At 40.3% G+C, this 26,887-nt stretch overlaps 1 protein-coding gene across 1 annotated transcript; it reads right to left on the bottom strand.

Moving 5' to 3' along the window:
* Positions 1–2,459: 2,459 nt before the first annotated feature.
* On the bottom strand, positions 2,460–13,354 carry LOC121457812 (tripartite motif-containing protein 30A-like). The gene is made up of 7 exons (XM_041666826.1): positions 12,929–13,354; positions 9,602–9,697; positions 8,765–8,995; positions 5,938–5,960; positions 4,066–4,166; positions 3,763–3,789; positions 2,460–3,516 (listed from the first exon to the last, which is right to left on the bottom strand). The coding sequence occupies exons 1-7, from the start codon at positions 13,346–13,348 to the stop codon at positions 2,918–2,920; spliced, it is 1,497 nt and encodes a 498-aa protein (XP_041522760.1). The 5' UTR covers positions 13,349–13,354; the 3' UTR covers positions 2,460–2,917.
* Positions 13,355–26,887: the final 13,533 nt, after the last annotated feature.

Raw genomic sequence — 26,887 nt, 5'->3', positions numbered from 1 at the left:
GGGAGCACTCACCATGGTGGGTCTTCTCTCTCTCTCTCTCTCTCTCTCTCTCTCTCTCTCTCTCTTTCCCCCCTCTTCTGCCCCTCTCTCTGTTTATGGCAATCTGACTCAAATAAACTCCTTTTGCCCACCAATTCTCGACCGTGTCCCATTGAACCAACTACCTCATTTAAAACTTGGAACATTCCTCTTTAAAGGTGAGACAAAATACAGCAGGGTCTGACTCTGTAACTGAGCCTGGCTCAGATGCACAGCAACCTCCTGTCTCTGCCTCCTGAGTGCTGGCACTACATCAAAACCATTATGCCGGGCTCTGGGACTCGGCCTCAAAATCCTTTATTACAGTCACAGTGAGAAAGAAACAGACAGATGCCATGTTGAATACCACGGACATGCCGTAAGATCCTAGAAGCATTCTATTGTTCACATTTCACAACACAGCACAAGGGAAGTTTACAGCATCACTGGCATCTCCATCATTCACTGTAAAATGGAAATCATAGGGTTTACATATTTGATAAGAAACAAATGTAGCACCACCACAATTATCCTGTCAAAAAATAATGTTAAAACCAAAAGATAATCATACATATCTACAGCATATTAGAGTAAATTTGACATCAAGAATGAGAAATCTTCATGTGTCCCTTCTCCTGACTTTTGCATGGAATCAGAACATAAACTGAGTAATTATCAGAACAATCATCTATGGAGTGTTCACTGGATGCTTTGTATACATTGAACTTCCTTTTAAAACACATAACTCATTTTACATTTGTGAATGTGTCTAGGCCAGCGTGTACTGCATATGTGTCAACACAGAGGATAATCTGTAGGTCAGAGTTGGCTGCCTCCTTCTATCATGTGGGTTAAGTGATGGAACTCAGGTCACTGGGCTTGGAGGACGATGCTTTTATCATCAGAGCCTTCTCACACATCGAGATTTATTTTCTCACACTGACTTATAGTATGTGTATACTCTTTATAGAAAAAATTTAAAAAACAACAAATAATAACAAAAAACAAACAAAACCAAAAATCCCATAAAGCATAGGCTTTTGAGGTTGCTATTCAGGTTTACACTTCAATGTGGAGTGGTAGGATTAGAAACCCAGCTACTCTGAACACAGTCTTAGTGTCTTGACTAAAGTTTTTTTTTTCACTCAGTCCTGCAGCCGTTAAGTCCCAAAGAATAACACAGAGGTCTACATAAGTTATAAACGGATTGGCCCATTAGCTCAGGCTTCTTATTAGCTAATTCTTATAACTTACATTAGCCCATAATTCTTATCTGAGTTAGCCACATGGTTTGGTACATTTTTGGTGAGGTAATCACATTTTGCTTCCTCTGAGGCTGGGTCACGACTGCAGACTGCACTTCCCTCTTCCCAGCATTCTTGTTGCCCTGCCTGTACTTCCTGTCTGGCTACTGGCCAATGAGCATTTATTAAACAAGTACAAGAAATAAATCTTTACAGGGTAAAACCATTGTCCCACAGCATTAGTGCTTACTATTAGAGATATTTCCTTCTTAAGTTTTGATGAAGCACAGCAATGTGGTTAAACTGACCTACAACTAAGGGCCCATTCCTAGGCTAAAGAGACACCTACATGTAATTTTCAAAACTAATAGAAGAGCTGGAGAGGAACTTTGTAGTTGGAAGTTGCTTGTTTGTTCCTGGCTACAACGACCAGAATAATCACACAGAAGCTATAGTAATTATAACATTGCTTGGTATATTAGCTCAGACTCCTTATTAAGTAACTCATATCTTAAATTAATCCATTTTTATTAATCTGTGTATCACCACGAGGCTGTGGCTTACCGGGTAAGGTTCAGGGCATCTCTCTCATTTGGCAGCTACATGGCATCACTGTGAATTCACTTACTCTCTCTCTCTCTCTCATATATATATATATATATATATATATATATATATATATATATACCTCGTCTATCCTGGCTATGTTCTGCCCTTTCATAAGCCAAATCAAATCTATTAAAGAGCAATAAAAGAAAGACATATACAGAAGTACATCCAATATCAGTGCTTTGTGTCATATTCTGTCAGTGACAGAGGACTGGGGTTGTGGAGACTTGGCAGAGCTGAGACAAGTGGCTCAGGGGCAGAGCACCTCCTCAGCATGCTAAAGGCCCTGGATTCCATCTGTGGCACCACAAAACAGGAAGTATGGGTTAGCAGAGGTCTTACCTCACCTTGTGAGAAACAGACATTGTCTTTGGAAATTTGGAAAATGATGAATTGTTATTGTTTTGTAAACAGACATGCAATTGAATTAAGGAAAAGAATCCATACTGGTTTGCATTGCGAAAAAAATTATTAAAATAGAAAGACCAAATGGGAGTGCCAGTGCTCACTTACTAGGGCAAGAACACCTGATATGGCTGTAAGGAATGGAAACAATCTCAGGTTAAGGGACCACAGCAAGATAAAGGCTGTGACAATTTTATTGAGAGTAATAAGACTTTTATACCTTTATCAGAAACAGATCATAGTGGCAATTGCCAGGATCAATGCATTTTGCTTGTCAGAAAACAATGAAGATGGCAGGTCATACAGGGTACCCAAGATTAATGTCTAATACCTATTGTCCTGTCAAATTTCCATGCTTCCTTGACTATTGGGGGGAACAAACAGAGAATGCAATATAGCCCGAATGTTTCATGCCTGAGTGAGCGCATTCATCTCTTGGGTACTGGAAGGCCCAGTGTACCCCAGGAGCCATGAACTCTAACATGAAAACCTATGACTCATGCCTCTCAAAGAAGATAGGTCAAAGCAGTTTGATGTTTCCCTGCAAGCAAAGACAGAAAAAAAAGTTAAAATGATCCCACAGAGCTTCGACAGAAAAGATTCATCAGACAAGGGGACAATATGCAGACATGGGTGAGGGCTTAGGAAGGTGGACCACAGACTGTCAATGGCTCTGAACATCCCATAGGATTAAAATATGGATAAACCACATTAGGGAAGGAAGGTTTACAGAATCTATAGATGAGAGCTCCATGGTTGGAAGCATCATAAAATGACAGAGTGCAAGCTTCTCGGTCCAGGAAAACTCCAACACGAGTGGGAGGATGAGTCAGAGAGAGGAGCAAGACACTGGCATTGTGGGTGACAGAACACTCTTCAAAGGCGTTATATACAGACCTGTCCGTCATCCCTATAACCCAGTAGCCACATTTGGGCTGATAATTTACATGTTGGTTAACATCAGAATTATATTTGGCTTTGACACCCTGTTGATTCATTGAAGGAAGCTGGGGTTGAGCACATCTTCCATCATTTATTCCCAGGAGCCAGGCATCACATCTAGACACGTCAACTTCCCAGTAATGTTTCCCTGATTGGATGGCTGGATACCCTAGGACACCTAAATCATAGGACTCAGAAACTTGCACATTTCTTCTATTGCAACTTCTATGTTGTATTTGTCTTTTGTTCACGTTAATGACAATGTTTTTAATGTTGATATGACACAGGGTCACGTGAACTGCAGAAAAATAAAACATATAAATTAAGAGTCACATGAGAAACAAGGTACTGCCTTATTTTTGATTTAAGTAGCAGAGGCCTGAGAAGAAAGTGAGAGGGAATTTGGTAGAGCCATTTTTAAAGTCAAAGAGAGGCAGATTGACGTGCATATTGGGAGCAATAACATAAAATGTAATTATTAGTAGAGAAATAAACTCTGAAAGACATCAAGAGGAGAGAGGCTGATGCTGTGATTTCTCCTTACCCCAGTGGTGCTGGGCTTCCCGGAACCCTGAAATGATCAAAATGCACGACATTAAATGCAAGCAAGGGAATTTAGAACATTAAAGTCATTGTGCTCTGCAGAGTGGGGGAAGGTCTGGAAACTGTGATATAGGACTGGATGAATGATACTGTCCATTAAATATGATGACATCACTGGGACACACTTTCTGCTCTTCTCAGTTTCTCTCTACCCCTGATCAGAAACATCACTCTCTATCCAGAGGGTGCAGCCCCAGCCACCCCTAGAGTCCCCCAAGCAACCACAGAATGTAGCTGCTCTCACCTTGAAACACTTGCAGCATGCCCTTCAGATCCGGAGCTCGGAAGATCTTTCTCTCTTTTCTCCAGGTGATTTCAGGCTGTTTCAGTCTTAAATTCTGACTCCTAGAGAAAAAAAATTGACTTCCACATCTAAGACAGTGTGACCTATGACCACCATCAACTACCTATCACTCCCTGTCATTCTGTCCATAGAGGTCCTGGAGCTCTCCTGAGAATTCTGAGAAGGGGGAGAACGGGTAGATACTAACTCTGCAGACGTGAGAGACACACTAATGACCCCTCCCGCTTACTTGCTATGTAATGTTGGGAAAGCCTTACTTCTCTGGAGAAGAGCTCCTCAGCTGTACAACCAAATACTTGCTTCCTGAGTTTGTATCCTTCCCTCCTAGACTCTTAAGAAATGATGAATTAGCGAATTTCAAAACAAATCAAACTTACGTGGCTAAAAACATCTTATGTGGGCTCGGCATGGAGTCAGAAGCCTTTAATCCCTTTACTCGGGAAGCAGAGGCAGGTAGATCTCTGACATCAAGGCCAACCTGGTCTCTAGAGTGAGTTCCATGTCTAGTAAGGCTACACAGAGAAACCCTGCCAATAAAACAACAACAACAAGAAAACAGACTGACAACCAAACAGATAGAGAGACACAAAGAAACAAACAAATAAATAAATGGATAGATAGATAATTAAATTTGTGTTTTCCAGGACAAACTAAAGTCAGGGTACAGAAGCTGCTCCTGGGTGATAGAGTCATGGAGTGTGGAGAACCCACTGGAGAAAACCAGGACTCAAACACTTTCGTCAGTCTGGACACTGTTGGCCAGCTTCTGACTCTTCAGGTTCCTTTCTAAGAGATGACAGTTTTTGAAAAGAAGACTGAAATATCAAACTAATGCTGGCACTGAATACCCAGACATCAGTACAAGGCAGTCCCAGTCAGACAGTAAGGTGTATCTACCCTACCTTAGTTGTAGCCTGATCTTAGAGCCTGGCCTCAGTCCTAGCCATAGGGAGAAGCCAATCAGAGCCCAGCAACACCTGACCCCACAGGGCAAGTACAATCAGAAATAGACAAACAAAACCAGATGTCCTCATGCTGGGAATTAATGCTGCAACTTCTTAAGGCTTGAGCCCACCCCAAGTATGTAACTATGTTGTTTTGTAGGGCTTAGATCTGTATCTATGCAGTGCAGGTTTGGAATTATCCAAGCCCTCCTCATTTTGCCTGGCCATCATACCCCCTCCCCTTTTTCTTTTCCATCAATTTTTTCTCTTAGTGGTATTTTGGAGAACAGGACTTTGGACACAAGAACATGAGTCTGCTGCCGACTGCTTGGGTGTGACTCTTTACACACAAGGACATAGCTTTTCAGTCTTCTTAAGTGTGTGGTTCACACGGAGCAGTTGTGCTCACTTTTCTATCCCCATGAGAAATACAAAGATCAACAGGAATTTTTCCAAGTATACAATTCTGTGAACCCTGCAGACAAGGAAGACATACCCTATCTAGGATGAATCTATGAATCAAGTACCTGTGAGCTGCAGACAGAGCCAGGCACAAGCACAGAGCACGGACAGAATGGTGGAACCACAAGGAGTCTGAAAGCTCCTATGGCTCCATTTGCCTCTTCCCACTGCTGAGCCTGACTCTGTGACTCCCCTTACCCAGACCCCTAAAAGAGAATCTAATCTGTCCCCAGTAGTTACCAAACAGTCAGAGGCTGCCTTTCCCTACATCCTTCTCCTTCTTATTGGAACTTCAGAATAACATTTCTCTAAATTTCTCCAAACCTATGAGACATATATTCCAGCTGAATACTAAATAATTTTCAACAGACAATAGGACTGCTCATCCCTGTCAGCCCAAACATACCTTGTTAAAACACAATTCACATCCTAGGGAAAAAGAAAAAAACATAGTTAATAGCATGTACTGAATGTTCTTGCAAATCCTGGTCACAGGCTCACTGTATACAGAGACAAAGTCAAAAGAGAATTAAGGCCTGTCACCCACAGTTCTCTAAGATATGATATACACGTAAGGCATGGCTATTTACTTGACTTATATGTAAACTAATAGACTATTTTCTGTACTACAGGACTTTGGAGAACCAAGACGAATAAATGATCACTTGAAAGCTTACATTGGATTTACTGTGAGTACAACTAAACACATGAACAATGACTCTATTCATGCTTCATGTTAGCTGTCCATCACTAACTTAAAACTAACATGTCTGAGAAGCTGATTTCTACATTATTTAATCATTTAGATACAATTTAATGTTTTTTGTAATGAAGATTTTCTGATCCTCTAATCCAACTAACCATATCTCTCAGTCTCTTTTTCTTCTCTTTCTGATGTGGGATTCTCCTCTGTATGCTGTGAATATGTTTTATTGCCATTGGTTAAAAAAGAAACTGCTTTTGGCCTATGGCAGTGCAGAATAGGGCAAGGCAGGAATTCTAAGCAGAGATTGGGGAGAAGAGAAGGTGGAGTCAGGGAAATGCCATGTAGCTGCCAAAGGTGACAGCTGTCCTGGAACCATACTGGTAAGCCATGAGCCTTGTGGTAAAATAGAGCACAATAGGAACTGGTTAATTTAAGATGTAAGAGTTAGTTAATAAGAAGCCTAAGCTGTTGACCAACTGGTGCTGTAATTAATACAGTTTCTGTGTGATTAATTCAGGTCTTGGCAAGTGGGAAACAAACAAGCAGTCTGTGACTACATCTCTCTGTAATTGTCCCGGCATGAAAAGAAATTAATCTAAAGAGACATGTGTGTCTCTCAATTTGATAGAAGTTTGAAACAATGTCCCCTTCTAAAATGGGAATTTTTCCAGGAATCTCACACTGGGAGAAAAAAAACAGCTCTTGCCAGAAAGAGAGCTGTCCTCCTAAAAAGATTTCAAGCAGTTTTAATAACTTGCCAGGCCACCTTAAAGTATGTGAATGCACCCCGATAATGACGGGAGAATGATATACAAGACCACATCTAGTCCTGGATTGCCTATAAATGCATATATTTTGGCCAATTACCATTTGCTCTTTGGGTGTGTTTGAACTATCTAAGAACGTCCACCTTCCAAAGTTGAATCTGTGTGGCTTAGACTTGCACAGGACTGGGGTCCCTGTGCCTTTAAATTTAAGGTATAGTGTATATTTTCCATTTTAAGCTGGGCATTTCTGTAGTTTCTTACTGTCTCAACCTTGGGCAGTTGTGGGTTTTACTTTGAAAACCTGTCGGCCTGTAACTCATCGTATAGACCAGACTGGCTTTGAACCATGTAGCTTCATTTGCTTCTGCATTCCCACTAATGGGATCAAAGATGTGAGCCAGCACACCTGGCGGTAGGTTGGGAAGCTTATATTTAATTTTTATTGTGTGCATCTCATGTTTTGTTTTTGTGTATGATGAGAAACTCTCAAGTTCTGGGATCACAGGCAGTAGATGCTTAGCTACACATGACTTTATTTATATAACATAAACCAAAAAAGCAGATTTCATAGAAAAAAATTCTGGGGAGAACTTATCATTCTAGTTATAGATGAATTCTGATGTTCAAACTTGTCCTCATAGAGATATCTGTATGCTCATGTTCACTGAGTCATTATCATGGCAGATAAAATTGAGTCAACTGGAGAACTAACTAATCACCAGATAAAATGGATAAAATAATATGATAAGCACATAATGTTAAAATATTAGACATTCCAAGCTAGAAATATTGCCATTTGTGGTAACTTGATGAACCCAGAAAATTTATGATATACTAAACCAGCTAGGCACAGAAAAACAACACAAAGTGAAATAATTATATATGTGTCATGTACAAAAATTGACCTCACATAGTAAGGATTAGAATTTGGGTCATCAAGGGTTGAAGGAAGAGAAAGGTGGGCAGATTCTTTGGTTAAGAGATGCAATTTCAGACATGTGGAGTGTGGTGGCTGTAGTTACTACCTACATTAACTAGCTTAGTTTAGCCAAATATGTCTAGTTCCATCTAAATATAGGTGATAACTGAGTGATATTAATAATAATTACATCGTCACAATGGAAACCAGTAAATTAAAGGCATATGATAAGTTACCAGAACTACTAAGGTTGATAAAAATCACAACTGAGATGAAAGAAACAAATTCCTACTGAGATATTCATTACCAGAATATGCCTTTGGTTTAAAGTACTTAAAAATGCCCATTGCTATAAAATACAATACAAACTTTATACCTGCAAGGATAAAGAAGACACCTTTCAGCTCAGCAATCAAAGACAGAGGAGGGAAACTGTCTCATATCTTGGGTGGCAAGTCCCCTTCCACTGAACACATCACCGAACCAGAGGCAGTGGGGGTGAAATTCTCCAAATTAATCTCAAATTCAGGTGAAATGACAAATGGCTGTTGAATATGCTTCACACATGCTCACAATGCAGTAGGATAGTAACTACCCAAGATGCAATAGATCTCTCAAGGTTCTGATGCTACACTTTATTTGATAAACTAAAACATTCAGTTTCCCCTGGCCATCCAGGCGTGTGATAATTTCCTTAGTTTGAGAAACTGGTACAGGAAAAAGTTCAGGGAGAGCCCAGAGAGCCCTACTGTCCTCATCAGGGAGATCACAGCAGCACAGAGGGAGGGAAATGGCTTCCAGGTGTCCTGACTCTCAGATGACAGCTCTCCTGCAGACTTACCTGAAGCATCTCCATGGTTGAGCACTGCAAGCGATGCTCCAGATCTGAGATGAGGTCTCTCACTGACTCCCTCTGCTTCTTCAGCTCAGTTTGAGAATCTTCCAGGATATCAAGAATGTCTTCCTTTTCTTTCATCAGCTTTTGCAGCTCATTCTTCTCCTCAGAGTTCAGGAATTCCCGCAGTCCTTTAAACTCCTTCTGAACGTTTTCTACCTCACGCTGTATTTGGTTCTTCAGGGATTAAAAAAAGAAAGATTTATTCAGACTGTCCTAATGGGACAGATAGACAGAAAAAAAAAATTGTTCTGATTGGGAGTTCTCATGGGAAATGAGCTTGGGTTGGGAAGGGAATTTTAGGGAAGCATGCGTCTCTTTTCAGTATGTGTTCATGATATTCCAAAACACAGATCTTAGGTCATATTTACCATGGTCATTTGAGCCAAATTGGGATGCAAGGCTGTGGCTCAGTTTTCACACAAATGTTTCTGATCCCTATTCCTGTCTGTATACTCCTGATCCTACCACTGAACCCCTGAGAGAAGCTAGCCCCAGAATAAAACTGTGACTGTTCCCAAGCATTTTCCCAACAGTCAGAGTTCCATAAAACACAACAGTTGGAGTCCAAGGACTCAGTGCCATTATCACCAAGTCCCCTGCCATGGTGTCAGCTCCTCACACAGCCAGGCTCAGTCCCAGCTCCAAGGGAACAGGCAGAGAGGACTAATCAAGGCCTCTTGTCCCCATCAGCACCCAGGGAATGAAGAACGAGGGAGCTACTTGTCCAAGTCCCTTCCAGGCATCAAGCCAACTCTTTTAGGATGTAGGGTCCCCACTTGCCTCCCAGGAAACTCTCTTCTTTTGAAGGTCATCTTCCCACTGGTCACATCTTTTCTCATTAGCCATCTGCATCTTCAGGACAGTCTGGAGTAGCTTCTGTGGGAGAGGAATTGTAGCAGAGTCCAGCTGTGTGCTTAGTAAGACAGCTGCTCATAGCAAACTCCAAGAAATCCTTCTGGAAAGACAGGATGTCTAAGACTGTTCTCTTTTTAATATCTTGTGCCATGATTTGTGCCCATAAAGTAGATAATTCTTCATCTTCAGCTCAATCAATTTTTGCATTGACACACACAATAACTAAACAGACAAAGACACAGAAATGTGTCTCAGTCAGTCATCCCACCAAGCACAAACTGGTTACTTTGATTCTGTTATTAATAAACTGGAATAATTTTGTTATGTTTTCTGGTCTTTCCTATAAATATATACATACATCATATGACTTGCTGTTGACAAATGTACATTATTTTTTTTTGTTTGTTTTTTTAAAAAGTCTATCTTACTATGTAGGCCTGGCTGTCCTGGAATTTCTGTATAACCTCAAACTCATCACCTGCCAGAGTATTGGGAATGAGCCAACCCTACCATACTGGTCACATGCACTATCTTTTGTCATTTCATTTTCTTTTTATGAACTGTAGTTTTTTTCTGTATTCAATATTTTTTCTTCACTGAAAATTGTTTATAAAATGTATTTTCTTTACAGATTGCCTGGCTTGTATACCTCCCAGTTTCTTTCTCCCTCCCCTCTCATTCAGATACATACACTGTATGTCTCTTGCTAAAAAAAAAAAAGCAACAATCTAAAGAATAATAAGGGAATAAAATTAAACACAATAAGAAATCCTTTGGAATTTGACAAAACAATAAAACCAGAAAAAGAGCAAAATGAAAAACATAAGAAATGCATATGGATGCAGAGACACACAGGTTTCCAACTCATGGGAATCCCATAAAAATCTCAAGATTTAACATAAAAACAAATAAATTGTAGAGTAGAAAAAGCAAAAAACAAAAATGAAACAAAACAAACAAAATACCAAAAATCCCCCCAAAACAAAAAAAAAAAACTAAGAACAATAACAATAGCAAAGACAACACAAACATAGCAATAAAACAAAATCCCCAGTATTGTTTGACATCCATCAATCATAGGTGCCTAAGTAGAAAGAGAAGCTCACTAATATGCTAAGTTTCATTTTCCAAAGGAGCAGAGAGGTAGGTTGAGTCTCTTTGAAAGTACTGACACCCAGGAAGCTCACTCTAGTTACTCTATCCAAACATGTACAAGGTTTATAGGGCTGGGAATTAATGAAGTTATCTTGCTCTTGTTACCTTTGATTTGTAGCAAGGAGGGCCTTTGCTCATTTCCTGGCAATGCAGTATCTCAGACCCGAAGTAATCACACAGAAAATATATTACTTAGATTACTGGTTGGCCCATTATCTCTAGCTTCTTACTGGTTAACTCTTAGGTATTAATTTAACCCATCTCCATTAATCTGTGCATCACCATGAGGTCATGACCTACCAGCAAAGTTTCAGCACATCTGTCTCCAGTGCTAGCTTCATGATGTCTCCCTCACTCTGCCTTCTTTCTCTCAGCATTCAGTTTAGTTTTCCCTTGCCTAGCTAAGTTCTGCACTGCTATAGGTCCAAAGCAGTCTCTTTATTCATTAATGGTAATCACAGCAAACAGAGGGAAATCCCACATCAGAAAGGAGATATCCTACACAAATCTCAGCGTTGTTTGACTATGGCTAGGAATAATCAAAAATAAACCTTCAGTACTTCCAGAAGTATTTTAGGACCGAGTTTTGTGCAGCTGCAAACTCTCATGTAACACCAAGTATAGATTCCCCAGACAACATTCTTCAAGGTTTAAACACTCTCAGAGCACTTTCTCTGCCTCTACTGATTAACACAAACATAGCAAAGGCTTTGATGAATCATTTCACTCAAAGCTAGACATAAAGGCTTAACTGTACATATCACCACAGTCCAGACTTAACAGCTGAGAGGAAAAACCTCCAAATATGGGTTCCCTTAAAGTTGTTCAGTCGTCAGTCTACTGCTGAGAAGCGGAGCTGTAAAAATAGTTCATTTCCCCATTGATACTCCATTGGAGAAAGGTAAGTTTTCATTTACAAGTAGCTATCAATTGCAGATTGCTTCTGGGTTAGGGATGTCTCCTGTGCCCACTTCTCCCATCTTGAAAATCCCATCTGGTGCAAACCCTGGCAGGCCTGGTGCATGTTGCAACAGTCTCTGGTTGGGACAAATGCCTATATTCTGGGATTTACCTCCTGCAGGAACTGGGTAAGACAGAAACCCTCCAACAAATGGTACCAACATGTGGATACCGGTATCCACATAAAGCCTGACAGAGCTTGGAAAGTAATTCTAGACAGAAAAGAATAGAGTTAAGCATGGCTTATTGATAGCAACATTTTCTCAGGTGGGTTCTGCTTGCTAGAGGCAATCATTTAAGAGAGGCTTCCTGACTCAGCTTTAGCTGCAAAACCCTGCAGCTCTTTAAAAGGTCCATTCCTCGGAGTCCTGAACAGCCACAGCAGAAGCAAAATGTGAGTGCCTTGCTGAAAAAGGTACTGAGCCATGTGGCTAACATAGACAAGGATAATGAGCTAATATAAGTCATAAGAATTAATACGAAGCCTGACTAATTGGCCAATCAGTTTATAACTATTGTAGACCCCTGCATGATTTCTTTGGGACTTAACGACTGCGGGAACTGGGCAGGACAGAAAACTCAGTCAACAAGCCTCCATAAATTTACATGTGGACTCAAAACAAACAAACAAACAAACAGACAAAAAACAACCCAGAAAACATAGATCCAACACAGAACTTGCCTCTGTGCATCTCACTATGGATTTCTTTCCCCTTTTCCCAGACATTTCAACTGCCACACACACATTGTCTTCACTTCTGTATGTCAATCATTTACTAGTTACATGGTTGGAAGTCACTGGATTGGATGTTGGGTAGTATGAATGAATTTGACATAAACAATGAAGGACGACAAATATGGAATAAATAACCTGTTCTACAAGTGGCTTTTCTTGATCATTGACTCAAATTCATAGGGAGAGTTACAAAACAGTTTTTCCATCTTAATATTTGTACTCCAGGTGGATTCTTATACAATTTAGTGGAATAAACCATCATGTCCTTTTAGGACTCTAAATAGAATGATGTAACTACCCCAGAGCCTATGATGTCCAGGTAATTGACCTGTCACACCAAGTGGAGATTTCCCATCTGTTACTGCCTCCTGCTCTGTGTCCCATACCCTCCCACTTCCTACCTTGTACTTATTGGCCACCTCTTCAATGAGAGCTGTTTGGTGACCACGGTGCTCCTGAGATCTCTCACAAAGCCAGCAGATGGCCACCATGTCCTTCTCACAGAAGAGCTGGAGTTTCTCTCCATGCTTTGCACAGACATTCACCTTCTGCTCCTCCTCTGGGCTGGACTTGAACTCCTTGAGCCTCTCCACTATGTTGGCCACATGCCAATTAGGCCTCAGATTCCCAAACAGGTAACATTCTCGGCACACAGGGCAGATGCCCTCCCCTTCTTTGCCTTTGCTGGACTCATAGTTCAGAGTGATGCAGGCTCTGCAGAAGATGTGGTTACAATTGGCACTCACAGGGTCTTTCAGAAGCTCCAGGCAGATAGGACAGGTCACCTCCTCCTTGATCATCCCCAGGACTGACGAGGCCATTGTTGCTGTGATGCTGAGTCTGTCTGTGTGTACTCCTGACACTTCTGCTCAGGTACCTGAGTGACTGGGTGATGAGAAAGAGACAAGTGAGAAAGGGAAAATCAGCCCTGAACCGTGAAGAGATCAATGAATGCCCTCGATGATAAGGGAAAAGAAGAAAGGAGAGAAATACAGAGAGAAGTTCAGTGACATGGCAAAAGAGCATGTTGTCATCCTTTCAGGTCCTTTGCTATATTTCATCCCAAATGACTAATTTGAGATGCAGGATTAGTATTACCTTTCACTGAAGAGCAGAAAGAATTTGGTTCCTTCCAATTGCCTCATGTACCCAACCTTCTGTCCTTCCTTTTCTTTCCCAGGACAAAATCACATCTTCAGTGTTACAAGCATCAAACTACTCATGTCTCTCCCACTGTATTTTCTCCTTCATCAGCACCAGTCAGTGTAATCCTCTCATCTTCTCTTACCAGTCTCGTACCAGAGAGTCCAGGGGCTGACCTGGAGTGTACACTGTCCGTCTCTTGATTTTTCCTATTGTTTAAGAGTGTTTATTACTCGGTAGAAGATTCTGGCACTCACATGAAGCAGCTCATAGCTGCCTGTAAATTCAGGAATCTACCAGCTGTGACCACCCCAACCATCCTTTCAAATGTGTATACACACAGGAAGACCCACAAATACACAATTCAAAGCAAGCAAAAGGAAACGTTGTTTATTTGTTTTGGGTTTTTTTTTTTTCATCCAGCAGTGTTTGGATTTTACCCTAGGATTCTGGGGTATGTTGTCTCTGGTTCTTTGTCGCCCACGCAATGTTTGGTATGGGTTCATTCTCTTGCTGCAGGCCTTCTGTCAAATCAAACCTTGATTGGCTACAGCCACCAGTTCTGTGCCACCACTGTGCTAGCATATCTCACAAGCAGGACAGACTGTAGGTGAAGGCTTTGTGACCTGGTTGGTGCTTGCATTTCTTTTGGTAGCCTGCAGAGGACCTTCCTTCACCAGAGAGACTAAAATGTAGAGGTGAAGGCTACATGTAGTCACCAGCTCAACTTCTTCATGTTCAGTGAATTCTGTGCATGTTGTCCTAGGCAAGGAGTTTCCACTGTCATTTTCTAGAGAACAATCCTTTGTTTTATAAAGCATGATTAACAAAAACTCAGAGACAAATACTGAGGTTCAATCTGAAGACCAGAAAAGCGAAACAGCCAGTGACTGGCTCTTACCTCTCTCAGTGTAAAATGGTGATCCTGTCTTCAGGGATCTCAGGATGAGCCTGAGCCTGAGCTATTACCTCCTGTTTTATAATCCTCTATAATTCTGGGTTTACTGGCCAGCACAACTACTGCCTGGTTTCTATGGCAAACTATGTTGCTACTAGGAAACTGAAAAGCTTCTTAAAGTAAAGGACACAGTCAATAAGACAAAACGACAGCCTACAGAATGAGAAAACATCTTCACCAACCCCACAACAGGCAGATGTCTGATCTCCAAAATATACAAGGAACTCAAGAAATTGTCATCAAAAGAACAAATAATCCAATAAAAAAGTGGAATACAGACCTAAATAGAGAACTCTCAACAGAGGAATCTAAAATGGCTGAAAGACACTTAAGGAAATGTTCAGTATCCTTAGTCATCAGAGAAATGCAAATCAAAACAACTCTGAGATCCATCTTACACCTGTAAGAATGGCCAAGATCAAAAACACTGATGACAACTTATGCTGGAGAGGTTGTGGGGTAAAGGGAACACTCCTGCATTGCTGGTGGGAGTGCAAGCTGATACAGCTCCTTTGGTGTCAGTGTGGCGATTTCTCAGAAAATTAGGAAACAACTTTCCTCAAGACCCAGCAATATCACTTTTGGGTATATATCCAAAGGATGCTCAATTGTGCCACAAGGACATGGGCTCAATTATGTTTTAAGCAGCATTGTTTGTCATAGCCAGAACCTGAAAACAACCTAAATGACCCTGGACCAAAGAATGGACAAAGAAAGTATGATATATTTACATAATGGAGTACTACACAGCAGAAAAAATGACATCTTGAAATTTGCAGACAAATGGATGGATCTATAAAACATCATATTGAGTGAGGTAACCCAGACACAGAAGTACAATTATTATATGTACTCACTCATAAGTGGTTTTTAAACATAAAGCAAAGAAAATCAGCCCACAAATCACAATCCCAGGGAACCTAGCCAACAATGAGGACCCTAAGAGAGACACACATAGATCTAATCTATATGGTAATTAGAAAAAGAACAAGACCTCCTGAGTAAATTGGGAGCATGGGGACCATGGGAGAGGGTTGAAGGGGAGGGAAGAAGCAGGAAGGCAAGCAAAGAAAAATGTAGATCTCAATAAAACCAATAAAAATAGTATTATCTGGAACAACTTAATATGTACTCCCTAGAATTTGATAAATTTAAAACCTGGAGAACTCTAATGTATGCACTGTAATATCCTATAACACATGGCAGTAAAGAGAGTGGATGCCTAAGATCAGGCAGGAGGGGTTCAAAACTGATGAAGAGCAGGGGAGAGCAAAGGGAAAGAGGATGGACTCATGACAGTCCTCCAAGTCAACCTGGACACAGGAGGCCCATCCCGTGTCCTCTGGTGTCTACATTAGCTTGTGTAAAGATGTGATTCCCTGTCCTTTCATGGCTCTGGAAATCTTCCTAACAGCAGACATCTCTCAATCTTTATAGGATTAAAAACAACCAGGAGCTTGTGCTGTTCATTGAAAGACAGAAAAGTCCTGCAATGTTCACCTGTAACCCCAGTGTCTGGGGAGGGTGCCACAGAATAGTTAGATGAGGTTAGCCTGGGCTGCATGAAGGATCCAAGAATAAGAATATAACACAATTTAGATTCCAGAAATAAGAATGTAAAAGTAAAGAAATATAAAGTTGTAAACCTAGGAGAATGAGAGCAAGCTATTGGCAGCTTTATCTGGAGTTTAAGGATTAACTATTAACAGTGGGTAACTCTACAACTGTTTGTTCTGTTTACATGAGTGAAGCAGCCCTCTACAAACTGAGAATCAGCTCTGCTAACTGAGGTTCAGCTTTTAGATCCTACCTCCCCCTGCCCCTGGCCGCTTATGACAAGAAATTGATGCAAGCTGAGTTAACTTTTAAATGATGGGATGTACGTGACTTTTGACTTTTTGGTTTTATGTTGTCCCATACCCTTCCCTGCTATGTGAAATTGGCAGTGTCAGGGGAGGTGCCGAGCCTTGATAAACACTATCTATCAGGGAGTGTCAGGAAAAAACAAGGAACTAAATACAAACACTAGTTTAACTAAAAAACTTTGTTGATGGAAATTGCAAAGAAGGGCAATTTGTATCTGAGTTTTACCTTGAGATTGTAAAAATTCTTTTGTTATTGCCTAATGCTTGCTATAAAAGGAGGAATTCAAAAACTGGCCTTTGCTACTGCTTTACAAAATCCATTTCTTGCTGTGGTCTCAGCTAGCTGATCAGCTTTTTGTGCTCCATAGAGAGTTCTCATTTTATTTTTTTATTTTTTCCTGGAATCTGGTTTCTGGAATAAAATTTGCTTCTTGTTTATTAGACTTGGTGGTCTATCCCCATCTTTGTGTGACCCCCGTGGACCCAACACTTAATTAAAGTACCATGTCTCAACGGAAAAGAAAGGCTGAGATTTCAGTGTGTGAATCCAGTGTTCTCACACAATCTTTTTCTTCTGTCAACTTCTTCTTTGTCTGTTTCATTCGAATCAAATCCTGGGCCTAGCGTAAACTTGAAAGTGCCTGCCAACTCACTAACTGTAACAACATCATTCGAGTCTTCCTTCCTTCCTTCTTTCCTTTCTTTTAGAGTTGGTCTTTTGGGTCCCAAGGGATGCCTTGCTCTTTGGACCTTACTGCATTAGATTTCTGTGTTGCTGAAATTACTAGCTTGGGCTGAATTTCATTTAGGCATGCAGACATGGGCCAAGGGAAAGGCAGGCAAGGGCAATGACCCTTAAGTAACATTAGCAATTCTCTACAGACTTGAGGCTTTTTCACAGTACAAGTGAATGTACTAGAGGCTCCAGAAAGAATGGGACTTCTAATCATAGAAACATAAGCAAAGGAAATGACAATATAGAACCATCTACAAATACACTATTACACAGCAAGACCTTCAACTCTGTATTCAGACACAACTCTAGCTTTAATCCTATCTTGCAGCAGGGGTTTCCTGAGAGACTCAATAGTAAACAGTTCAAGAGGAGAATGAACTCCTCTGAAGAAACAGCTAAACATCTGTGTTATTTGAAAACTTTCTTCCTCAAGGCTTCCCCTCTTGCTTGCTCCTCACCATCCTCCTCACCCCAGGACTCAGCAGGGAGCCAGCAGTTCCTCTTTCCTGGCTCTTTTCAGTTTAAAATTAAACTCACCGTAATGAAGAGTGTTTTCTTCTCAGTTCTTCCAAATTCTGCCCTCTAGATTTGCTCTCAGGCCTTCAGACACCAACCAAGAGATCTTGAATCTGTAGAGGGGAGCAAATTGAGGCCACCATGTTTTGAGGATTTGTTCCCTAAGTCTGATCTCTGCCAAGACAGAAGAGAAATGAAACTTAAGACTTTGAAGGTTGAAACTGAGAAAGAGAAACAAAACAAGTACCAGCCAATGGGATGCTAGCACATTGGTATCTGGGGTTCTACCATCAGAGGAAATCAGTTTCCCTATGTCAGCTCTGCCTTCCCCGAGCTTAGGACACAGTACTATAGGAAATTGTCATGTCATTTGTTAAGGCTCATGTTATAATCATCTAAAAAAGGTCTTGATCCCCAGGAAAGCTGTCCCTGAAGAAAAGGAAGCCTTTGCAATGGGCTCTTGTTGCATCTGAGCTCCTGGCTGGGTTTTGCTTTGTATGGCAGGTGTCACCCAAAGGGAAGGAAAGACAAGGTGAGGGACAGAGAACTGCAGTGTTCCTTTGGAGTTATGTAAGTAGAGAATGCTCATTTGCTTCCCAGCCACCCAGACCTGAATAATCACACAGAAACTATATTAATTATAACACTGTTTGGCCAATAGCTTAGGCATATTTCTAGTTAGCTCTTAGATCTTAAATTAACCCACTTCTTTAATCTGTGAATCACTACAAGGTTGTGGCCTATTGGTATATTGTTTGGCATCTTTCTCTTGTGGCAGCTACAAAGTATCTCCATGACTAAGCCTACTCTCTCTCTCTATCTCTATTTGGATTTCCCACCTGGCTTTATTCTGCGAAGCCTTTGGCTGAAAGAGATTTATTATTAACCAATGGTAATAAAACATATCCACAGCATACAGAGGGGAATCTCACATCATCTTCCCTTTTCTGTATAAATAAAAATGAAGGTTTTAGCTTTAACATAGTAAAATTACATATAAGCAAACAGTTATCAAGCAAGAATTACACTTACAATATTCAGTCTATTTGTATCTTGCAAGTTTCATATCTAATTAATCTTTTATCATATACAGAAAACTATAACTGTCTTCAACTCCACAAAAGACTCCAGAAGGATATAATATTACCAAATAAAAAAGGAAGTGCTTTGTAAGCAGCTTCCAAAATTCTAGAATTGACAGAGACATCTTGTTGCCTGGACAGTCACCCAGCAGTTTTCTGTAACATTGAGGCATCTATCTTCAGCCTACTGGCCCATAGTATCTTACAGACTTTTGCACAAAGCAGGAAATTTGAAAAACTGTTTTGCCTATATTGACAGTTTGTCAGTCACATTCTTCTGTGTCCTGAAGAGTGTCTCACAGACTCTTTCATGAAGCAGGAACCCTGAGAGGCTTTCTCACCTGATGTAGATAAATTCAGCAGTCATTTTTCTGCTTGTCTAGTTTATACAATATGCTGTCAAGCAGTTGAAGCAAGAGCAGTTTCTTGACCAAATGGCTAATCTTGCTACAACGACAGCAAACTTCACAAGGAGTTTCTTCATTGCCCATAATCTCTGAAGTAAATTGGTGCTGCCAGAAGCAGATGTATTTCATTATCAAGAAAAGTCTAAGTTCTAAAAATATTTTAAATGCCATGTTTTGTAGGTCAATGAAAGTTTTAAATAATACCTATTTATCTGTTATATATCTATGTACATCTAGAAAGCATACATAGCATGACTACAGTTTGACTATTATAGATGGCTATTTATTAATCTCTATTTATTAATTATGCATTATATTTTAAAATGGGCTGCACAAACAAAATAACTTAAACAAGAGCAGAAATACATATATATAGTGTAACAAAAGCAACCTTAAATTTGTATCAATAGACCAAGATCCATACCAATGCAAAGTACTCATCTCTGTATTATATTCCCTCTTCTTTCCAGAAACCATTTATAGCCAACCCTTTTAAAATAAAAATAAATATTTATAAACTGTCATTTTGGGGATTTGAACATAGTTTCCTCCAAACTGCTTCCTGCTGTTTGTTGGGCACAGTATTTTTAGGCTTCACAGAGACTTTTTTTGGGCTGAGTCTTGTTCCATCAAACCACAATAGCCTGGAAGGAATACACATGTTCTTATCTTCCTTGGAAATGAAAACATAACGTACTTTCAAAATAACAAATTCTAAGACTCAAATTTTAAAGTTAAGATACCTTTCAAATATATATGTTGGTTTAGCTTAGCAGACTATACAATGAAATGTCTCTCTGTACCTAACTCATTCATAGACAGAAAATTCAAAGAAAATGTAATAATATACATAATTCAGACTCTCTGTGTATATTCCATCTTTACATGACTTATTTTTACCTCTATAACTTTTTATTATTTAATTTATTATCTTTACTCCTTTTAATCTATAACTGTCTGTACTCTTGTCTATTCTCTTTTTCCTCTCCCTCCCAAGCTTATGTACATTTTTTAAACACACTGTGATCTGTCCTGAGTTTTACTTTTGTCTGTCTGATTCTGTCTTTATTGTGCATCTGTAATCATTTTCTGACCCGGATGGCCTCTTTATTTTGAATGCTTAGCGGGCATGGCTAGGATTACTTTACTGTTACACTGTTACTTTAGCTGTTGGCTCTGCCCCTTCCAACATGGCAGAGGTATGTTCATTTCCTCGACGAGCCAAGCTCACCACCCCAGCACCAGCAATGCAGCAGATCTATGTTGCCATAAAGCAATTTTTAACATGCTGATCACAAACACCATTTAAGTGCTTGGCCCCCTGAATGAGCCAGAGCTATTTGTGTTGCCAGCACTAACCATGAAGCTGTCTCTCAAAGAAGTTGAGCAGTTTTTTGCTGGTAATTCTGAGTCAGTAAGCCTTCTCTTAAAGGAGCCATGCCTCTGCTTGCTGCCAGCAAACAAAACCTTCCTGAAAAAAAAAAATGCTGCTACCAAGAAGCTGTACTTGGCTCCCATTTTTGTGTGTCTAGAAACCCTCTTTTTTTTTCCCCTTAAGCTTTTTTAGGTCTTATATGGATCCATGCCCCTGATGGAGGGCACCATTTTGTCAGGAGAGGCTATTATGTTCTTTCCTGGCCACTCAGACCTGAATAATCACAAAGAAACTATATTAATTACAGCACTGTTTGACCAATAGCTTATGCATATTTTTAGCTAGCTCTTACATCTTAAATTAACCCATTTCTCTTAATCTGTGTATCATCACGAGACTGTAACCTACCAGTATAGTTCAATGTCTTTCTCCTTAGGCAGCTACATGGCATCTCCATGACTCTACTTATTCTCCCTCTCTGTCTCTGTTTGGATTTCCTGCTTGACTTTTCTCTGCTAAACCATTGGTTGAAAAAGCTTTAATATTAACCAGTGTGTAAGTAAGAAACTACTTGTTCATTTTCAGACTGGCTAGAACCCCCCAAAAAACACACAGAATTTATATTAATTACAATACTGCTTAGTCTTTTAGCTCAGGTTTCTCATTAACTAACTTATGTCTTAAACTAACCCATGTCTATTAATTGTGTATATTGGCAGGAGGTTGTGGCTTACTGGTAAGAGTCTAACATCTATCTCCTTTGGCAGCTTTACAGTGTCCTCTGTGTCCACCCACTCTTTCTATATGTCTCTGTTCAGATTTCCCACCTGGCTTTATTCTACCCAGCTTTATTCATCAACTAATAAAGCAACACATCTACATAAGGACAACACACAGCATCTCTTTTCTGTCTAATTAAAGAGGAAGGTTTTAACTATAACATAGTAAAATTAAATATAATAAAATAGGTATCAAGCAAGAATTACAGTTATAATATTTAATAGATTTGTACTAGGCAAAAATTAAAGAAAATATTCTATCATCTGTCTCATCTTTGTGAGTCTAGAGTTTCATATCTAATTTATCTTTTGTCATAATTAAGAAAAACTATAACTTTCTGGTCTTTATCTCCATCAAAGACTCGAGAAGGATATAATATTACCTATGTAACTAGGAAGTGAATTCTAAGCAGCTTCCAAAGTTCTAGAACTGACAGAGACATCTTGTTGCCTGGAAAATCACTCAAACTTCTGCTGTAACATTGGGGAATCCATCTTCAGCCTACAGGTCCAAAGTACCCTTAAGACTTTTCCATGAAGCAGGAAATTTGAAGATCTCTTCTGCCTTGTAAAAGCAAAGTTCATCAGTTGCTTTCTTTTTTGTCCTACAGAATTTCTGGTAGTTTCTTCTGTGAAACAGGAACCCTAAAGGACCATTCCAACTTTTCAAAATTTTAAAAGTCATTTTTTGTGGGTTCTGCATGTCCAGTTCAGACAGCATACCATCAAGAAGTCCAGGCAGGAGCAGTTTCTTGCCCAAATGCCTAGCCTTGTCACACTGACGGCAAATTCTGTAATGAGTTTCTTCAATGCCCATCAACCTCTCTGAAATAATTTGTGCTGCCAGAAACAGACATGTCTCACTGTCAAGAAAAGTCTAAGTTCTTAAAAATTTTAAATGCCATATTCTTTGAAGATTATAAACATTTATAAACAATTATTTTGGGAATTTGGGTGTTGTTTTCTCCAAACTGCTTCCTGCTATTTGTTAGGTGAAGTATTTTCAGAGGTTCAGAAAGACCTTTCAGGGCCTCTTGTTTCATCATACAAAATTAGTCTGGAAGTGATCCTTCGGTTCCAATCCTCTGTAGAAACAAAAGCAGAACCTCTTTTCCAAGGAAGTATGTCTGTAGACCCATATTTTGAAATTAAGATACCTTTATGTTGGTTTAACTTAGCAGCTCCCAGAATTAAATGTTTCTTTGTAGTCAAATTTTCAAAGAAAACACAATATTTAATCTAGACTCTCTGTGTATAATTTTTTTATGTGGCTTATTTTTCTTTACTTCTTTAATCTATGACTATTTGTATTTTTTATATTACTTTTACTGTCTCTTTAAAGACTTTATTTTTTAAAATTGTTTCTTTTTGTAACTGTCTATTTTTCTATCTCTCCCAATCCTGCATACATTTTTTTTTTTTAAATCAAGTCTCATTTAGAGGTCTTTTATATCTGAGTCTATCCTATTGTGTATCTGAAATCCTTTTCTGTCCAGGAGTGCTTCTTAAAATGCTAGGTGGAGTAGCTCAGACTAAGACTACTTTGCCTCTTGGCCCCGCCCAGTCCAACATGGTAGAGGTACATTCACTGCCAGCTCTGCAAACCATGCTCACAGCCCCTATCCAGGGACACAGCAGCAGGTCTATGTTGCCATTATGTAACTTGTAGCATGCTGCTCAGAAAACCCATTTAAGTACAGGACTTCTAAAAGAGACAGAGTTTGTGCTGCCAGCAGGAACCAGGAAGCCCTCTCTTAAAGAAGCTGTGCAGTTGTTCCTGCTAATGCTGACTCGGGAAGACTTCTCTTAATGGAACCATGCCTCTGCTTGCTTCTAGCAAACACAGCTTGCCTGAGAAAATGCTGCTACTAAGAAGCCATGATTAACTCTCCTTTTCTTGTATGTCAAGAATTCCTACCCAAGCACTCCCAGGATTTATGTGGATGTAGTTCTCCCATGTTGGCACACCCTTTTGTTGCGATACAAAATAGTTTCAAATTAGACCAGAATGGAGTATAACAAAGGTTTATTTATTTGGGTGCAAACTCACAGAAAGAGTAGTGATCTGAATTCCTCTGTGTATGTGGGGAACAGGAACCAAATCCAGCAGCCAAGGGGCTGTGAATGCCCCTATACCTGAATTTATAGTACAAGAGACCATGCCCAAAGTGGGCCAGCATCCCAAAGGCCACTGGCTGAAGGAGTTCCCATAGTACCATTTCTGAGTAAGAGACTACTCTTTCATTTCCTGTCAGCTCAGACTAAAAAAGTCATACAGAAACTATACTATTTACAATACTGCTTGGCCTATTAGCTCAGGCTTCTCATTAACTAACTCTTATAGTTTAAATTAACCCATTTCTATTAATCTGTGTATCAGCATGTGGGTGTGGCTTACTGCTAAAGGTCCAGCATCTGTCTCCTTCAGCAGATGCACAGTGTTCCCAGTCTCCACCTACTCTATATCTCTGTTTGGATTTCCCACCTGACTTTATTCTGCCCTGCTATAGGCAGAAGTAGCTTTATTCATCAACCAATAGAGCAACACATATACAGAAGGACATCCCGTATCACCAATGATAATAAAACATATCATAGCATATAGAGGAGAAGCCCATATTAGAGTTGGACTTGGGCACTTACAGGATATAAACAGGGAGGAAGCTGCAGTTCAGGACAGTTGCACCCAATCAAGATTCTCACCCAGAAGGAACAGGATGGGGAAGATTCCCATGCAGAGCCCTGCAGAGACACTTCTCCACATAGGGCAGTTAAGCTAGCAAGCTGCAGAGCGCTTTCTAGCAGTTCAGTTTTGTTCTACCGATTATATATTCTGTTGCTGAACAGACAAAGGCCTCTTCCAAGTGCTGATCTGATACATTCATTGAATCCCTTCTAGGAATCCCACACCAGAATGTCTCAGCAGGCCCCCATTTAAGTTAGGTTTTCTATTAAAGACCTTTGGCATTGCCTTAGCATCTCATCAATTAAAAGTGAAATTGTGTAGAGTTGGGAATAAGGTTGAGTTGGCACAATGCATGCCTAACACAGGTGGAACTCTGTGGTTGTTCCTCACACTGTACAAAACTAGTTGTGGTGGTATAAGTACTTAGTGTGTTCACTTACATTTTTTACTGCTGTGTGTCTTAGTACCAATATCTTTTACTGTGAAGAGACACTGTGACCACAGAACTCTTATAAATGAAAGCATATAATTAGGGCAGGCTTACAGATCACATTATCATTATGGCTGGAAACATGGTAGCATATAAGCAACATGGTGCTGGAGAGGTAGTAGAGACCTCTACATCTGGACCAAAGGGCAGCAGGAAGAGATTAAGTTAATCGCCCTGGCTGGAGCTTCAGAAATCACACAGGCCACCTTTCCTCCAACAAGGTCACACTCTACTCAAACAAGGTCATACCTTCTACTAATGCCACTGCTATAAGGCATTTTTATTCTAACCATCAAAGTGTGAGAAACAGCTTGACTGAGGCACGTTACAAGGAAGGTGTCTGATTTGGAGCTTACAGCTTCAGAGGGTTAGAGGTCATGACCACCACAGTGGGGAGCATGGCAACAGGCAGGAGGCACGGTGCTTGTGATGCTGTTCTTTGTTGTCAACTCGAGTCCATCTGGAATTTACTAAAACCCAAATGACTAGACACTTGTGAGAGATTTTTCCTGAATTAAATCATTTAAAGTGAGAAGATACACTTCTAATGAAGATCTTTGAGGTATGAAGACACATCTTTAATTTTGATATATCCAGGTTGGAAGATGAATCTTTGATCTGTACCAAATCTCCTGCTGGCAGCCTGTATAAAGGGCATGAATTGAGGAACCGTGCCCTCTCTTTGCAAGCTTTCTCTGGCTCTCACCAGCAAGCCCATTCCTTCAGTGCCTTAGAGTCTATTTCTTTGAGATTCTGACATGTACTGAAGACCAGTAGACTCGGAGACGGTTGGATCCTATGACTTGGGATGCTATAGCAGTACAGAATCATCAAGACTGGGGTGGTGTATAAAATGAGATCCCGTTACTGAAAATCTCTACAGCTGTCTAATTTTCAAAAGCCAATGCAATCATAGTATTGGGTGTAGAGGTCCAGGCCTATTAATACCCAAACTCTGCAGGGTTATGCAGGAAAATCTCAAAATCATCCTGGTCTGCCTATTTCCAAGCCAATCTAGGTCATAAAGTGAGACCTTCTTTACATAAAAGAAAAACCAAAAATAAACAAATGAAACAAAAGAAAAAGGCTAGTGATATCACCGTGGTACAGCTGGTGTAGACACTGGAGAGACCCCTCCATTCCCCATTGCCATGTGGGCAGGGCAGGATCCACTATGATGATCAAGTATATGGTGGAAAAATGGGGAAAAAAAAAAGAGAAGCAGAACTGTTTGGGCACTATGAAGAGAGGCAGACATGGAGACATGGGGATTGTGAGGAACAGCCTGATGTGAGTAGCGTGAGCTGCCACATGAGGCCATGGTGATGTCCAGGCCTGTGCTGTCAAAGAGGACCATGCAGGGTACTTGACTCTGCAGAATGGTCCTAGGATGATGTCTGAGGCCCATGTTACCACCAAAGGCCATGATTCCCTGTTCCCTGTCCTTTTGCAGTTCTCAAGTATTTCCTATCAGCAGACACCTTCCAGTCTTTATAGTATTAAAATCAATCAGGAGCTTGTGCTGTCCTTTGACAGATAGGGAAGACCTGGGCTGCAATGTTCACCTGTAACACCAGAGCCTGGGGAGGGTGGAACAGGGCAGTTACATGAGGTTCGCCTGGGCTGTATAAAGGTACCATGTCCCAAAGAAACAGAAACGCTGTCACTTCTAGAAAGGGTTCTCCTAACGTGTTCACCTCTCTCTCTCTCTCTCTCTCTCTCTCTCTCTCTCTCACCTTTTCATCCAATTTTCTGTTTCTTCCCTAAGAACTGAATTGGGTAGGAAATGGATTTGAATGTAGCTCTCAGCCCCCACCTTCAATCCAGGAATTGCCCAGTAAGGTGGAGCCTCTGAGTTTTTTTTTTTTTTTTTTTTTTTTCTTCCCTAGAGAGCTGATCTTAATAATTTCCCTGGCAGGTCTTGAACCTTGTATCTTCCTGCATCAGCATTCGTTGTAGCAGGAATTAGTAGTCTGGGCTGAATTTCATTTATGCATGGCAGACATGGACGAAGGGAAAGGCCGGTAAATGTAGTGACCTTTAAGTAACATTAGCAATTCTCTCCAGACTAACTGTCTGCAGAAAGATTGGGATTCTAGTCACAGAGAAAGAAGAAAGGGAACGAACTCATAGAACCACGGGTATACACACTGTTACACAGAGAGACCTCAAACTCTGTTTTCAAACACCCTTCCGACTTTTCTCCTTCAATGGGCTGGAGGCATGGACAGAGAGCAGTGTCAGTCTTTCAACAGGAGATTCTTGGTGCAACCCAAAATTAAGCATTAGGAGAGAAGAGAAAAAAACTCGATCTGTAGAAAAA

The sequence above is a fragment of the Microtus oregoni genome, unplaced genomic scaffold (genome assembly GCF_018167655.1).
Source record: "Microtus oregoni isolate MIOR12 unplaced genomic scaffold, Mior012 000016F_ref0000370, whole genome shotgun sequence".
Taxonomy (NCBI): Eukaryota; Metazoa; Chordata; class Mammalia; order Rodentia; family Cricetidae; genus Microtus; species Microtus oregoni.
Note: the sequence above shows the minus strand (reverse complement) of the source record. Positions and strands in the feature narration are given on the sequence as shown.

Coding starts and splice junctions, on each gene's coding strand:
- LOC121457812 (XM_041666826.1), bottom strand. CDS start 13,348: ATGGCCTCGTCAGTCCTGGGGATGATCAAGGAGGAGGTGACCTGTCCT. Junction 5,961..8,764: donor CAACCATGGAGATGCTTCAG/GTAAGTCTGCAG, acceptor CTTTTTCCCTAG/GATGTGAATTGTGTTTTAAC. Junction 3,790..4,065: donor CATGCTGCAAGTGTTTCAAG/GTGAGAGCAGCT, acceptor TGATCATTTCAG/GGTTCCGGGAAGCCCAGCAC.